The 12031-nt window shown below is 40.1% G+C and overlaps 1 protein-coding gene across 8 annotated transcripts in view; it reads right to left on the reverse strand.

Moving 5' to 3' along the window:
* Positions 1 to 83: 83 nt before the first annotated feature.
* The window catches only part of sphkap (SPHK1 interactor, AKAP domain containing), a 157758-nt gene continuing 145810 nt past the window's right edge, over positions 84 to 12031 (reverse strand). For 2 of the 8 annotated variants that reach the window (XM_055173465.2, XM_055173469.2), the window contains 5 exons: positions 11332 to 11538; positions 5882 to 5965; positions 5403 to 5449; positions 1615 to 1805; positions 84 to 1509 (listed from right to left, as the gene is read on the reverse strand). In XM_055173465.2, the coding sequence (XP_055029440.2) occupies positions 1354 to 1509; positions 1615 to 1805; positions 5403 to 5449; positions 5882 to 5965; positions 11332 to 11538 (685 nt within the window). In that variant the 3' untranslated portion in view covers positions 84 to 1353. The remainder of the gene's footprint in view (positions 1510 to 1614; positions 1806 to 5402; positions 5450 to 5881; positions 5966 to 11331; positions 11539 to 12031) is intronic. The other 6 variants (XM_055173467.2, XM_055173468.2, XM_055173466.2 and 3 more) reach the window with 6 other exon arrangements.

Here is a 12031-nt window from a genome sequence, read left to right on the forward strand (position 1 = left end):
AATTTTCGTGCATTGTATTTTTTTTCTGCATTTGATTCACACAAACGTGCCTTTTCCAAATAAAATGCCGTTGACATCCAAAACACCATACGCAAATTTTATTTTGAAAAGATAAATACATTCAGATACACTGTGACGGACCAGATAGTTTGTGTGCTTTCAACAATATCAAAACACTTACATTACTATAATGTCACTATGCGGAGAGAACCGTAACGCAGCAGATTTCACGTTTACAAGTCAACTTTTACGTGACAAAACTGTATTGTACCGTACTTTAAACATATTCTATACACTCTCAACCTTTACTGTAGTCTGGTGAGCCTTTTACGTTTGGTCCTGTCTTTGCCATTATAAAACAAAAACAAAAAGTATCCTTTTGCAGTCGTGTGCAATAGCTCACAGTCTAAACTATTTACGTCTAGCAAAAATAAAATCTCTTAAATAACAGTAGTCACAGAACTAAACACAGAATTCAGAGAGATACGGTACAATAAAACACCTGAATGTGTTGGCTGATGTAAACATTAAATTAAAGTCTTATGTGGTTTGCTTGGAATGGGATCTTAATATCGATATACAAACATTTAAATATCTTTAAATCCCTACAGCATAGCTTCCATATAATAAAAAGTCATTTTGTGCATTTGAAAGGGGTTGAAAAATCTGCAGGCTACAAAACGTCAAGGCTGATTGGTCGGTTTAATCCATGTTCCTCTAACCAGAGCGGTTGGATCTAATTGTCCGTGCACTTAAAGACATGCGCAATTTAAAGGGAAATTTCCTTAAACAATATGCAATCTTATATGCAATGTGCCAAAGGGCATTTACAGCACATTGATAGTTAGGGACAAGACACTACATCCCCAAATTCCTGTGATCTAGCAAAAAGACGTATACAAGGAGTGACAGGAGGTGCAGGTATATTAATAAAGGTTGGTAGTGGGTGTAAGCAGTGAATGTTAAAGATGTGGGAAAATGTGGGATGTGCTGGTGCTTCGAGATAGCAAGTTAACATGTTTCTGCTGAGTGTGAACTAAAGATTCTGTACTAAGCGAGTCTCGTGCTAAGGATCTTGAGAGCCATAAATGCCTGCTGGAATTGTGTAAACCAACCTAACCTGTGATACGTGGAGTCTTACACTAGCTTACATGCTTAGGCTGAGCGTTATGTATTTGGATCTAAGGGTGGACCACACAGTCTAGCACTATTTTGGGAGTTAAAGGGTTCGGTGTTGCGCACCCTGTTAAATAGGATGGTTTTCACAATGGTTCCAGACTACATACTTGTGCTAGCACAGGACGATATATGGCGTCTCCAAAGTTTGGTCTGTGCAGTGGATGTGTGTGTGCCCTAGCGCTTGGTTTTCAATATCCAGTCAAACAGGCTGGGTACAGTCCGCCCTCTGTGCTCCAGGTCCTGGTGGAGTTGACAGAACTGAGCCACGGCACTGAACAGATCCCCAACGCGCCAAGCTTTCTGGTCGGCCAACTGCACCACTCTGTTGAACTGATAAACAGATACGACCTAATCAATGACTGCATTTAAGTGACTGTGAAATCTTGAAAGTCATATTCTGATTGTTATTATAACGAACATCTGACCTCCATGTACCTTTACCTTAGTGAGATTGTGCTCCTGAGTCTTTTTATAATAGAGGGCTGGTACGCCAAGCTCGGATGCAGCGATCCACTGAAGTGCTGCCCTTAGCTCTCCATTCACACACTCTGGCTCCACGTCAAAGTTCACCACAAGGAGCTCTCTTTGACAGCTGCTGCCTGCTGTGGACAAACCGGATGTCACCTCTGCAAGAAAACAGAGTTGGTTTAAGGTAACCTCCATCTACATGATGTTAAAAGTGATTTGTGTCACGTGTGTAGTGGAATCTAATGATTTTGCTGTATCAAATAGGGGTGTGACGAGACACTTCGTCCACGAGACGAGATACTAGATTGGGTTCACGAGACGAGATGAGATTTTCACACCTTTTTAAAAAAATCCTCAATGATAAAATATATGAAAGGGAAACTGATATCACATAATTTTGAAATGTTTTAATCTGTCCCTAACAATTATTTTGGTAATTGATAATGAAGTAATTTCATATTTTTTGGTAATAAAAATAGACCTAAGTGAATAATAACCTTTTAATTAAATATAATAATGATGATTCAATAGTAATTGGTTCAAATAAATTAAACAAATGGGCTCTATCTTACACCCGGCGCAATTGTATGTTGCTGGTTTCGACCCTGCGCAATTATAATTTTCACGTTTAGCGCCACGTTGTTTAAATAGCAAATGCATTTGCGCCCATGGGCGTTCTGTTCTAAAAACGAGGTGTGTTCAGGTGCATTTTTGGCGCGTTGCTATTTTGAGACAACTAAAATAGACATTGACCAACAAAAACCTGCTCTAAAGTCAATGGCGCAATATGTTTTTTGTTATTTAGAGAGCGAGTTAGAAATATGCGCTATATAAACGGGACGACAACGCAGGTTTGCTTATCACATATGAATGCTCAGCAGCACAAAACGCTTTTCAAATATAAAAAGATTAAAATGTAAAAGATTATTATTAAGTCACTTGGACATAAATGAGGACCGATTATGAGACGTTAGAAGGCGCAAAGAGCTGCTTCACCTGCAGCCTGGTAAGTAAATAAATGCTTTGCTTTAAACAAATGCATCTGTTTTTAAATGTTTTTTAAATGCTACCCCACAGATTTATTGTATATGATGACACTGTATCTGTGGATATGATGAGATGAGAAACATTTTAAGTAATGCTTTTAAAAAATCTCATATGGCGCTGTCCCAGTGCTGAAACGCTGCTCTTCGCACGTTTGTAAATTCTTTATCTCTTGTTTGTTACAAATTAAGTATTTTTACAGTACAAACCTTTTCTTGCATATTTGCTAATTATTTTATGAGATGTTTACAATGATTATGTAGGATATCAATACATTTACAGCAATTAAAAGCCTGCTATTTTGACTTCTATGACTGAAAGAAAACGGCTTTTAAAAGTTTTAATCCTAAAACTTAAATTTTTTAATAAAAATGAAAACAACACAATTATTTTAACCTTTAAATGGTTTTCTTCCTCCGCTTAGTTTTTCAGTTTACAACGTCTGTCATCTAAATAGGGATTAGACATAGCGCCAGCGCAACAGGCTTTTAATGGGGATGAGAGATAAAACTCTCATTGGTTTATTGCATGTTACGCCCAAAACACACCCATTACTCGTTACTATAATGGGTACAACCCTTTTCGACCGCGCGCTCTGCGCACAAACCATTTTTCCCGTCGTTAAATTAGCAAAAGTGGCATCGGACACATTCTTTTTTCTGCAAAATGCAATAAATCCATGACAAGCTTTTTTTTCAAAATGCTATAAATCTATTGAAACAATGTATAAATGTGCATTCATCTTTGCCATGTTATATTCATTTAGTTGACTAGTGGTATACACTGATTAAAAAAATTTGTTGAGCAGATGTATTGTATTCTGCAGAGAAGGAGGACTGGCGTTTGTTGTGGTTGGAAAAAAAGGGAGAAAAGATGACGAAATTACACGGCAGATATAGGATTTTGCGTTAAATAAAGAACTGATAAAATACTGATTTTGGCGTTAACTACTTTTTTTAATGGCATTTATCGCGTTTTGGAACCAAACTCTAAATGTAATAAAAACCAGCATCATGTATTATAACAAATGCCTGCGGAGGCCGCCCGTGGACTCACGATTGTTAATTTTGCTTTTTATTTTAGATTGAGAAAATACTTTGATATTTGTCAAATATATATAGAGTCTCAGACTTTATGTATGTTCCCAAATTAATATTATTGCAAACCCAAACCAAAAAGCACACGCAGTAAAAGCCAGAATATAATGCATGGACTGTAAAAGGTTTTTGCCACAAACTCAATTTTATGCTGATATCATGAGACATCATTTCACCTCCACGAGAAATCTTGTGACATTTTAATCTTGTGCACGAGATATCGTCACACAAGATCTTGTCACACCCCTAGTATCATTTGAAGCTGGTGAGGGTGTTTAGCACTGCTCATCAAGTAGCTCCAACAAACACATATTTCACTGAATTTGTTTAATTCTCAGAGCATGAACATACATGTAAATAACTTTATGTTTGGGTAGCATTGTTGCCTCACAGCTGGCTAGATCATGAGGCCTTTCTGTGTGAAGTTACATGTTCTCCGTGTCAGCGTGGGGGTACTCTGGTTTCATCCCACAGTCCAAAAACATGTAGGTTAGGCCAATGTGGTTTTGGAGGTGTTGTGGTCCAATTCTTGCTCATATTGTTGCCTCTAGATAAGGCTAGTCAGTAATAGTGGTGCACTGGAGACCGAATACTTTTCAGTAAAGTGTTACCGTGTGAATGATAAAGAGCTTAGATCAAACAAAGGGTTGGGGCTTAACAATTCTGGGTTTAGCTGCGCGTTCCGCCCATTGCATTATTGGTAAAACCCATTGTTTCACAGCCGTTTGGGAAATATAAGACTAATCTCATCTCTCTCCTTTTTGTGCATCTCAGTTATATTCACTCATAACAAGCATTTCTCTTTATTTTTAGCTTATCTTTTTTAAGAAGCAATGTGAGCTGCCTTTTCAGTAATAGTAATTTTATGGTGACGTCTCTATCATCAGCCTTTCAAATCTGTTCCAAAATGAATCTCGGTCTCTTCTCTCGCTCTATCACACATCTTCCCATTTTAACACCCGTCTCTTCATCTCTCTTTCTCACAGCGGGGTGATGCTCTGCCTGTCGTCTCTCGTGCCTATGTGACGGACAGTAGTTTTTGTTCTCTTGCATCTGAATGAGTCATTTGTGATGTGCGAGTTTGTGCTGGCAATACAACAGTCTCTTTAGCTCGCTCCACACAATCTTTGATAGAGCGTCTGTCTATCTGCTAGACTGGAAGCAGACTGTAGTGAATGATGAAGAGCAGAGGGCAGGTCATGCTGCTTCAGATGGTTTGATAATTTAATAAAGGAGAGGGCATGTAAATGTTAGTTGGAGAGCTAATGTACAAATAACAGCAGAGGGAGAATATATAGAGGTCAAGAACAAGATTATTATAATAAAGATGTTTACTGAAAGGTAGGCAGCAAGCCGAAAAGGTGTTTATAGCTATTGTGTACTGTTTCTTTTAGTAATGCTGTATTATTGACCAATCACCATCCAGGATCTGTTTATATACACGTACATGAAATGCTTTGTTCTGCAAATGTATCTCTTTAAATAAAAAAAGGGCTTTTTTAGTTGATAAGTTGGTACATGCTGGCTCTGTGGTCTCTAGTTCCAGCACTGTATCTTTAATTCAAAAGTTTGTATTTGTATGTGTGTTGCAATATAAGAAGAAATATAACTCACCATCTGCCTGATCCTGATAGGGTGGCACTTTTCTCTCTCTCTCCTCGCTGCAAACAGATACACTATCATTACCGGGCGGTATAGAGCAGTGCAGGCCATGTTCCAACATCACTAAGCCCTTCGGGGGGCACTACTCTATTGCACTCATCTAATAACAGGCTCAAAATAGTACACGACTGCAAGCTTTTGGCGACAAGGCCCATTAGAACCGAGACTGTTCCCAGACGCTAATTTACAGACACGGCGAGTGCCTGCTGTTTAGTGAGCAAACAGCGTGAACGACGTGTACCTAGCTGTACGTTAAACCCTGGGCTGAAATGTGACAGAATTTGATGCAAATTTCGTCTTCCTGTAGCTGAAAAATAAACTTTTGGACAGCTCCCCAGGTTATGGATGAGCGCTTAGCAGCCATTAGCTCCAGCGCTCCGAGCAAGTTTCTAGGCTGAGTGCGCTGGAGTTAGCATGTTGCCGTTGGATACCTGATTAGGCTGTTGGCGATTGAGTAGTCTGGAAAGCCCTCCAGGTCTGCCAGTCCAAGGCTGGAAGCACAGCTGTTCCCATTTCTGAAACACACATATGTGCATGAAGAGATATGTGTGGGCAAACACACCTCAGGGTTTTTTTTTGGCCAAAAATAAATAGCACCTGCTGTCTGCGTTGTTTTAGTACCCCAACTCACTAAAGGAATTTTGCAAATCGGGTTACCCTGCAAACAGGCCCAAATTATGTGTCGACCTAAGCAGTAGGCTGTGGAAGTGCTGCAGTCTACAGCGATCTGGCATTGGGTTTACTGGGACCGTACAGTATCATTTCAGACACCTGGATCAGCTATTTAATGCTGAAGGTACGGATATGCTGCTTGTATGCTGCAGTGGCGGCCTGTTACCTCACTTCGAGGGCCGTGAAGTGCCTGTCAAGTGTGTGGCTCGTCATGTCAAAATATAGTTTGGTGCATCACATGTCTTGTCAAAATAAGTGCCTGCTGCACACGTGTCGAAAGGGTTTATGATAAAAAGAGACGCTAACGTCTTGCAAGACACTCACTTAACACTAAACTATGATTACACATGAGATTAAGTGAGTATCTGGCAAACGTGAGCGTCTCTTTTATCATAAACCCCCTCGAAGCGTCTGCACGTATTTTAACATGCACATATGTAAGCACATCGATTCATATTATGAATTGAAAAAATTTTTTGACATGAAGAGCCACACAAGACAGGCTAAATACAGGGCCGGCGTCAAGGGGGGGCATTCACGGGCCGTGCCCCCCCAAACAGGTTGTTGTGCCCCCCTACACAGTTTTTATTAATTTAATATATATCAAGAATAATTAAAATAAATTAAACATTCAGGGTCGGTTTCCCGGACAGGGATTAGCATAATCCAGGACTAGGCCTTAGTTTAATTAGGAAATATAACTAGTTTTAACAAACATGCCTAACTAAAAACATTACTTGTGTGCATTTTGAGGCAAAACAAAGGGCACTGATGTATTTTAAGATATGTAAGTTCAAGTTGTTTTCAGTTTGGACAGCTCTTAAAAATGTTTTAGTCTAGGACTAGTCTAATCCCTGTCCGGGAAACCACCCCTGAATGTTTCATGACTTTTAATGTAGTCAAATGAGGAAAATAAAGTTGATATGTTTTCTTTAATTAAAATAGACCAGTTTCTCTGATTGGTTGTATTGCGGCGTCTTTATGTCTTTATTTGTGACTTGATACTAGCAACGTGTTTTTTCGATGCATTTTATGGATCATGTAAAATATGGATATTAGAACATTTAGAACGAACCAGTACCACCTGCTCCATCTGACTACATGCAAACACCGACTGGCTCAAACTCAGAGATTAGAGGTCGAGGTGGAATTTTCAAATCTACAGGGCACTGTTTAAAGGAAGTTTCATTTTCGTACACGCCGGCTTCAGCTTTTCTAAAGGTAAGTTAGCGTTGTTTTAATTTACGTAAGCTTAAATGTGAAGTGTGGCTATGGACCGTTTACAGAATTGCGACGTGATTATGGTAAAGCGCCTTTTAGGACGCGGTGTGCACTGCGCTATTAAACCCATTCATTTCAATGGCTTGCGCCGCGCGAGGGCGTTTTGTTGTTGCGTCGAGCAAAGCGCGAGAGATGCGGTCAAAGTTCAAAATAGTTTAACTTTTGCGCATAGTTTGTGATCTTCTGCACTTTATACAGGAAATGAGCTGACAGTCTGTACTTGTTGTATGAGTGTGTATTTGTTGTTTTAACGCCTTGTTTTTGCAAGTTATTGTTCCCCCCGTTGGAAGCCACGTGCCCCCCTGTTAGTTATAGTCTGGCGCCGTCTCTTGCTAAATACATGATTTGACGAGCTTGGCATTTGTGTGCCCTCGAAAAAAGGCCACTGACCACCACTGGTACGCAGTCCAGTTAATACTGAAGTGTTAACTGTGTCAGGTAAATAGCACTTGTATATGAATAGTTTAAGGGTATTCTTACACAACAAACAAAATCCTCATTGAGACGGATTTGTGAAGCGACTAAACATTTTCACACTGTGCATAATCCTGGGTTTTCGGCATTCTAAACCCACTGCTTTTGCAGGGTTAACCCTGTTTTGTGGTGCCAAACTCCTGGAGTGTGAAACGAAGTGGGGTTAGAATGTTACGACAGCCAATCAGAAACTAAAGAGCACGTACCTCATATCACCATCTGTGTACTGAAAACGCCTGAATTTTAGTAAAAATGACATCCCAGGAGGCTTAAAACAGCCAAGAAAGATTTACGTTGCAACCTGTTCTGTCACGGACGCGGATGCGCATGACAGACGGCTATTTAATGTGGCAGTGTGTTATTTTAATTCAGTCAGTTTGACAGCTTTTTATCCAATCTTGACTGTTGACACAGCAAATGAAACCATTAAAGGTCACGTTCTTCCTGATCCCATTTTTCAGACTTTAGTTAGTGTGTAATGTTGCTATAATAGCATAAATAAAAGCTGTATTCCCCTTTCAAAGCCTACAGTGAACGGCCGGTTTGGACTACAGCCCTCTACTTCCCGGTTGAATGATGTCAATAAATCAGTTTTTGACTAAACTCCGCCCACAGGAATACATCAGTTGCCAGCTTTTGCCCAAACGGCTCTGCTAAGCTAAGCTTCTGTTGAATCTAAACACACTAAACTAACTACACAATCAGAACTCGTCATGTATTTCTGAAGGAGGGACTTCATAGAACAAGGAAGACATCAGCCTGTTTTGAGGACAGTGCAAACCGCGCTATAGAGATAAGAAAATTGTGTGAAAAATACTGTGTTTGAAACATGAACACATGTTATATTGCGCACTGTAAACACAATCAAAGCTTCAAAAACACAGGAAGAATGGGACCTTTAACATAGGGTTTAGGAATGCACGTCAGATTATGAATACCCAGGGTTATCTCTTAAGTATGAACAGTGTGAAACATGAAACAGATAACCCAAAATTCGTTTAACTCTGGGTTTAGAATAACACGGGGTTAACTATTTCAAGTGTTAAAAGCCCTTGACTAGGGTGGCCATTTGTGCCAGTTCCGCCGGACACGTGCCGAACATGTTTTCGGGTTCGTTCTCCGGAAGTCGCGTTGGTCGACCGCATACGTCATCAAGCAACCGTTACATTTCAAGGTAAGAATGAAACTACAATGATTGTATGTCTTAAAAGAAATAAATCTTAATTTTGTAATGTATTTTAACTGAAATGTGAGAACCTCGATGACATATGCGGTCGAGCAACGCGACTTCCGGAGAACGAACCCGAAAACATGTTCGGGACGTGTCCGGCGGAACTGGCACGAATGGCCACCAAGCCCTTGACTGTAGTATGCATGCCAGGACAGGAGTTGTCTAAACATGTAACAAATATGCACATGACATCTTTGTTTTCACAAATATGCCTGTTGTAGTTTACTTCGCCCCTGTATCTCCTGTGCTTTTTTCCTTTGGATCTGTAAAGGCACCAACAATGCAGAAGCTATTCAGTTTCAGCAATGAAAGCGTAAACAGCAGCAGGGCTTGAAGTGGAGAGAGAAGGCATGAACACACGCATGAGCATCATTAGCATGGGCATCACCGGCAACCTTCCTGCCAGATGATGACTATGAAAGCGTGCCAGCTGTGCCGGCACTGGCATCAGCCAGGTGGACAAGCAGAGAGCCACCTTTACCCCTGAAGGGGCGGAAAGAAACTAGGAATGAAGTGGTGTAAAGTAAAAGCCAGATGGAGGCGAATGGCCAGGTATCCAGATTTGTGAAGTGAGGATGGCATTGAGTTGTTGCAGTTAAGATGGCATCAGCTGCGTGATTCAAATCATAAGGAGGATTTGCACAACCATTACCTCATTTTCTTTCTAAGGTCGACAGAATGTGACATAAGGCACCTGTCTGTCAGTCTGAAGCACATATTGTCAGGGGTTTTTTTGTGCACTAGCTATGGTGTCTGTGGACGAAAGGCCTGCTTGAGGCTCCAGTCATGCTGTCAAAGCTGTTTACTGAGACAGCTGTGCTGGACTGGACTCCCAAATGGAGTCTGTCTCACTTCAAAGAGTTACACTACCTCAGGCTTTTTCTTAGTCTGTATATGTGTGGATGGAAAAACCTTATATAAAACTGATGCTTTCAAGTTAACATGTTATAAAGTCAGTGGAAAATGACTAGAAAACTACAAAAACATAAAAATCCTTAATTGACCATGATAACATGATAAAATTATAAAAAAATCTGTTCTACAGAAAAAAATAATCAAAGACTTTGCCTTTTGGGTGAACTTGCCCTTTAAGGTCACAGACTTTAAAGACAACACTTGTTAAAGAGCTGAGGGTAGTTACCTCAAAGAAATGTAGACAGACATGTTGATTTGCTTTTACCTAAAACCAAACTAACCTCACGACCCACACCACAATATCAATTAAGTTCTATAGTCAAATTTACACTTATATTAGTTCTGTATGCAGTGACACCAAAGCCCTTTACATTTATTATAATTAGGATTTCTATTAGGATCACTAACTTCAGGGTTCCCACACCTTAGATAACTTCAAATTCAAGGACCTTTTTAAGGACTATCCAGGTCCAATAAGCTCAAATTCAAGGACTAAATGTGAGGACACATTTCAAGTGAGAGCAAGGTTACATCATGTTATCTTTTAAAATACATTGTTACAGTTCCCTTTCGAGGGAACTTGTGCTGTATCACTGCGGTGACACTTTGGGGATGCATCCAGGGGTAAGTGCGTCTGAATGTGTATATCAAATTCAACCAATGGTGAGGCTTAACGACAAAGACAGGGTGACGCGGGAGCCAGGAAGTATATGGCTATCTGAAATATTGCCAAAGACGGCGTTACAGGGACGCAGGAATTATGGCAAGGGAGACGCAGCGTCTCGTTCCCTTCTCAGAGAACAACAGTTACAAATGTAACCCGAGACATTTTCATGTGTCAAACACAACTATGCAAAAAAGCATTTTGGTATGAATCAACATTCGCATACAGAAGATATAAGCATTTAAAGCAAACAGTTTAGCACGTGTGCTTAAAAAGTCTAGAATTTTTATGATATTATCCCACACTACACAGGGAATAATATGGATTTTTTTCCAGAAAACTTCTAGCATAAAATAGATTCAAGCACTTTCAATGACCTGTATCTATGTATGTATATTTTCAAAAACTTCCAAGGGCCTTGAATTTTTTTCCACCAGATTCACAAACTTTCAAGGATTTCAAGGACCCGTGGGAACCCTGTAACTGAGCACATCAATCGCTGTTGCAAAGACGAGGGAAGCAGGCACAAAAATGGGTGCTAAACTGCACTCTAGATTTTTGTACCTAGCACATGTAGCTAATGAAAAGCCAAATGGAGAAGCCACACCATCCAGCAAGGCATAATGGTCTACTTGAAGACTGACCCCTCGCTTAACTGGATAAAGCTACTGGTGGTCTCCTCCTGGGGTTCGTCGTCAGGGGCAATCTGGGCCCAGCTGCCTGAGACACTTTCCTCACTGCTAGCGCTGAAAGAGCGTCGCTCCACCTCCACATCTGCAGAGGGCTCTGTGGCCTCTGATGAACACCTGTATTTTATAGCACTAAGGGGGAGAAGAGGATACACGGCAAAACTGCAGTGTCACAAAGAGACAATAAGTTCCTCTGACAGCAGGTCTCTTTTTAAAGTGAGTAAAATCATCTGTCATTATCCGTAAGTTAAGAACAGAAAAAAGGAAAGGAACATAGGTGACAATCTGTTCTGAATTTGATGATCGCAATACAACTATTAATTGAATTAGCATTTTATCAACAACTGTAGAAAGAATGGTAAAAAGTTATTTAAAAGTTAGGAACGGCACAAGATTCATAGTTTTATATAAAACCACAAACCCTTGGAGAGTCTATGCACTGTTTTGAGATGCCTGTATAGACATAACTTTTGTTTTTAATCAGCCCTACAAACAAGGGCCTATGCAAAAGTGCAATCTGTGCTTCCTATTAAAGAAGGCTGTACTATTTCAAATGCCGTTATCTGGAACAAACTGTAATTTGGAGTACTGTTTGTTCAAAATAAATGAAAAGAAACAAGCATATGGGAACTGTTGTACCGAACCGTGACTTCTG

Source organism: Misgurnus anguillicaudatus, chromosome 15 (assembly GCF_027580225.2).
Source record: "Misgurnus anguillicaudatus chromosome 15, ASM2758022v2, whole genome shotgun sequence".
In the NCBI taxonomy this organism is placed as follows: Eukaryota; Metazoa; Chordata; class Actinopteri; order Cypriniformes; family Cobitidae; genus Misgurnus; species Misgurnus anguillicaudatus.